The 3,392-nt window shown below is 35.1% G+C and overlaps 1 protein-coding gene across 1 annotated transcript; it reads right to left on the reverse strand.

Moving 5' to 3' along the window:
* Positions 1 to 315: 315 nt before the first annotated feature.
* Positions 316 to 3,079, reverse strand: LOC145086985 (putative Histone-lysine N-methyltransferase ATXR5). Its single transcript, XM_079024869.1, has 6 exons — positions 2,451 to 3,079; positions 2,270 to 2,350; positions 1,185 to 1,414; positions 1,005 to 1,105; positions 713 to 925; positions 316 to 645 (listed from the first exon to the last, which is right to left on the reverse strand). The coding sequence occupies exons 1-6, from the start codon at positions 2,755 to 2,757 to the stop codon at positions 486 to 488; spliced, it is 1,092 nt and encodes a 363-aa protein (XP_078880995.1). The 5' UTR covers positions 2,758 to 3,079; the 3' UTR covers positions 316 to 485.
* Between the last annotated feature and the right edge of the window lie 313 nt (positions 3,080 to 3,392).

The following is a 3,392-nucleotide window of genomic DNA, read 5'->3' on the forward strand; positions in this document are numbered from 1 at the left end:
CTCATATTCTCATTTTATTTAATGTTTTTATTTGAACAAATTTGATTGGTAGTTTTGAACTCTGGTTTTCAAACAATTTGAAAACCAAGCAAACACGAATCTAATGATTGACTTCAAGTTTAGTGCCTAAACTACAAATTCTTTGTCGATTTCTTGACACCCAGACAATTCAAGGTCAAAATACTACTTATTCAACTCAAGTTTTTCTGATGTAGTTATATTTATACAGCCACAAATTAAGACATTAATGACCATGTTATGTGTTAACACTTAATAACAACAATATGTCATATCATGTAACAATTAAAAGTCGAATGTGTGCCTTAAAAGAAAATTCTGATAAATATAGATTCTTTTGATGACTTAAATGACAAAATTCATCAACTGTTTACAAAGTAAATCTTTGGATTCTGGGGAAAACGGGTCATATAAATTAATATATATAATTTAATCGATAGGTTAATTAACTAGTGGAGATCATATTCCTATACGAAATGATGAGTTGGGTATTCATGTTCATACCCATTATAATCATAGTATAACCTCTCACCCTTTGCAATATCACGAGTAGCAACCAAAAGGACCCTGCATTCTCCATTTACACTGTATCTCACACATTTCAGATTTTGCTTCTTCTTTGCTTCCCTGTAATATATCATATAAGTTCAAAAAACAACAACTAATACAATATGAAGAAGAAAAAAAAACTTACGATGAAAAGTTATTTATTCCATTAATAAACCGGGCAATGTTGCCCCGTTTATCCGGGCAGATAACAAGACTCTTTGAAGGATCAGAAGCTAAAAGAAGAGTCATCATGCTATCACAATCATCAAGTTGGCGATTCTTTATATAATCAACATCACCAATGTATTCAGTTATCAATGTCATGTCCTTTATAACCCCATCAGCTTCCACAGTATAACTAAAAAAAAAACACTCATGTTACAACACATATTTCATATCCATAACAATCTTGGTTTTTAAGTTATTTACTTAATTACCCTTCACAAGAATCGAATACCACAAGCAATGGAGCACATTCACCTCTCTTCAACATAGCCCTGCAGTACTCCAAGGTTTCTGTGTCTTCTTTTGAAAGAACCTTATACACGACCGATATAAATAACACAAATGATATTAAATGAAATTGAGATTTTTTTCTTTTTCTTATCGTTTGATACCTGCATTCCACCATTTTCAAAAGATGACATATTTGCCCCTCGAGGAGCCATGTCAAAAGAGTAAGTGAGGTCATCACTGTATTCCATGTTGAGGGAGGTTAAAGCACAAGCTAGAGAGCGCATTTGTTCAAGCCTTTTGTCAGTATCATTGCTTGGAGTATATGGTAATAGTCTCCTCCTTTTTTTATGATGAACAATTGGACATGTTCGTCTCTTACGTCTTCTAGAATCTGCTAATGTTGTAATTAATATAGCAAAATCAAAATTCAAAAGCGACTGATAACAAATAAACAATAACATCTAGCTGTTTTGGGCTATGTGAAGAAGTGGTGAACTAATATAAAAGGTGCACGAATTTGAGAAGAGTTTACAATTTGTATCATTATATAAAGCTATTATCATGTTTATGATTAAAACAGTTGGGATAAAAGATACCCATGAAAATATATTAGATAAAAGGAGTTGATTGAGTGAAGTAATCTAGAATGCTAGTTTAGATGTTTAGTAGACAAAAATTTATAAGGATAAAAAGATGCCCCCTAAGTGCAGGATTATACTAGCTACAATTTATGTGGCATTCGAATTTGGATAATAGTAAAATGTATATGTTAAAGAAATGTGAAGGAATAGCTTCAAGCCTGAACATTTCATGGCACAAATAATTCACTATCTGTCTAATATACATATTGTGTGAAGATTTGTTTATGGAAAGGTTGAATAACTTGGGCATCCAGCTTATGATTCTTCCCTTAGGGCATTTGCAATAGTAAACTGCAATCAGTTAATAGACATTGTAAATCTTTGGTTAGGTTTCAGATTGTCACTCCAAAAGGAAGAAAAACTTGTTGTGAGGTGATCTAATCACTGATGAACAAAATGTGTTTATAAAATCAAGAATAGTGGGATTGTAACAGAGTACTGGTGCAACCCTAGTTGTTTATCGAATTCAAATAGTCTCACGATTTTTTCTGAGTAGGTTGGAAGAAGGGCGATTTGAAATCTGAACTTGCAGCGACCTCTAAAGTAGATGTTTGATCGATCGCTTCTAAGAGCATAGAATACAGAAGCTGAAACGAAAAATATACCTTGAGGGGATATTCTCTTCACCGATGAAGCTGTGCATTTCTTTATCTTAAAGAAATCAAAAATTTTAGTCTGAGAGAAACCTGAATTTATATCGGAAAACAAAATCAAAATCAAAATCGCATTCATGCATACATACAATACAATGTGTATATAGAAAGGGGGAGGAATTGGATCAATTACTTTTAAGCGGCGGAGGTTGTTGGGAGGAGCAGGCAGGGCAGAACCAGGGACCAATAGGAACACGAACAACGATAGGGCGGAGACATAGCATGTGGTAAGCTTTATCACATTTATCGCAGAGGAGGAGCTGGTGGTCACGGTCACCGGAGCCGCATTGATCGCAAACGGCGTCGCTGTAGTCTTCGTCGTCCGGCACCACCGCGTACTTGGCGTTGTTGATGATATCCTTTATAGACCTGTATTTCTTCGGTCTCCGTCGCGACGGCGATGGTTGGATTGAAGCGGAGCTGGATTCGGTGTCGGCCATAGCAATCGACTTTTTGGGAAAAATTGGGATTTTGGGAAGGGATTGGAGGGTTGATTTGGGAATAATGAGGATGCTGGCAGTGGAAGATTAGGAAGAAGAAGAAGAAGGAGACGGAGGACTGTGTCGCGGGGGAATTAGTTGAGGACAAAGATGGAACGACGTGGCGTATGATAATTCTTCATGTTAACGTGCGCCGACGGAAAACGCCGTGTACCACCACCGGAAAAACCGGGATGCTTCCAGCCATTGCGGCAATTTTACATGCAGAGAACGGTAAGTTTTTTACTTTTGCAAAATGCGTGTTGCCCGACACTTTTACCTAATTGGTAAATTGCACTTGGCAAAATATAATCATTTGATTTCAATAAATGAAAGTTGAAAATGGAAATCAGTTTTTAAAAATTTATGATTAAAATAAAAATACTAAACATTTAAAAAAACGACTTTACTTCATTAGGGATAATTGAAAAAAATACCCGACTTGGTACGATGGTATTTTTTTATAGAGAATATGACTTATTAAGGTAATTAATTTTTCGGTTTGTTCATATGTGTGTATTTTTTTTTGTACATATCTAGATAATGAACTTTTTGCAATTGTTCACATATTATCATTATGACATGTTGTAGCAGAT

Source organism: Lactuca serriola, chromosome 2 (genome assembly GCF_051521515.1).
Source record: "Lactuca serriola cultivar US96UC23 chromosome 2, Lser_US96UC23_V15, whole genome shotgun sequence".
Classification (NCBI taxonomy): domain Eukaryota; kingdom Viridiplantae; phylum Streptophyta; class Magnoliopsida; order Asterales; family Asteraceae; genus Lactuca; species Lactuca serriola.

What these genes read in the sequence shown, in the direction of transcription:
- LOC145086985 (XM_079024869.1), bottom strand. Translation starts at nt 2,757, where the DNA reads ATGGCCGACACCGAATCCAGCTCCGCTTCAATCCAACCATCGCCGTCG. An exon ending in ACAACCTCCGCCGCTTAAAA is followed by an intron (nt 2,351 to 2,450) that starts GTAATTGATCCA and finishes ATATAAATTCAG; the next exon opens with GTTTCTCTCAGACTAAAATT. An exon ending in GTATTCGATTCTTGTGAAGG is followed by an intron (nt 926 to 1,004) that starts GTAATTAAGTAA and finishes TTTTTTTTTTAG; the next exon opens with TTATACTGTGGAAGCTGATG.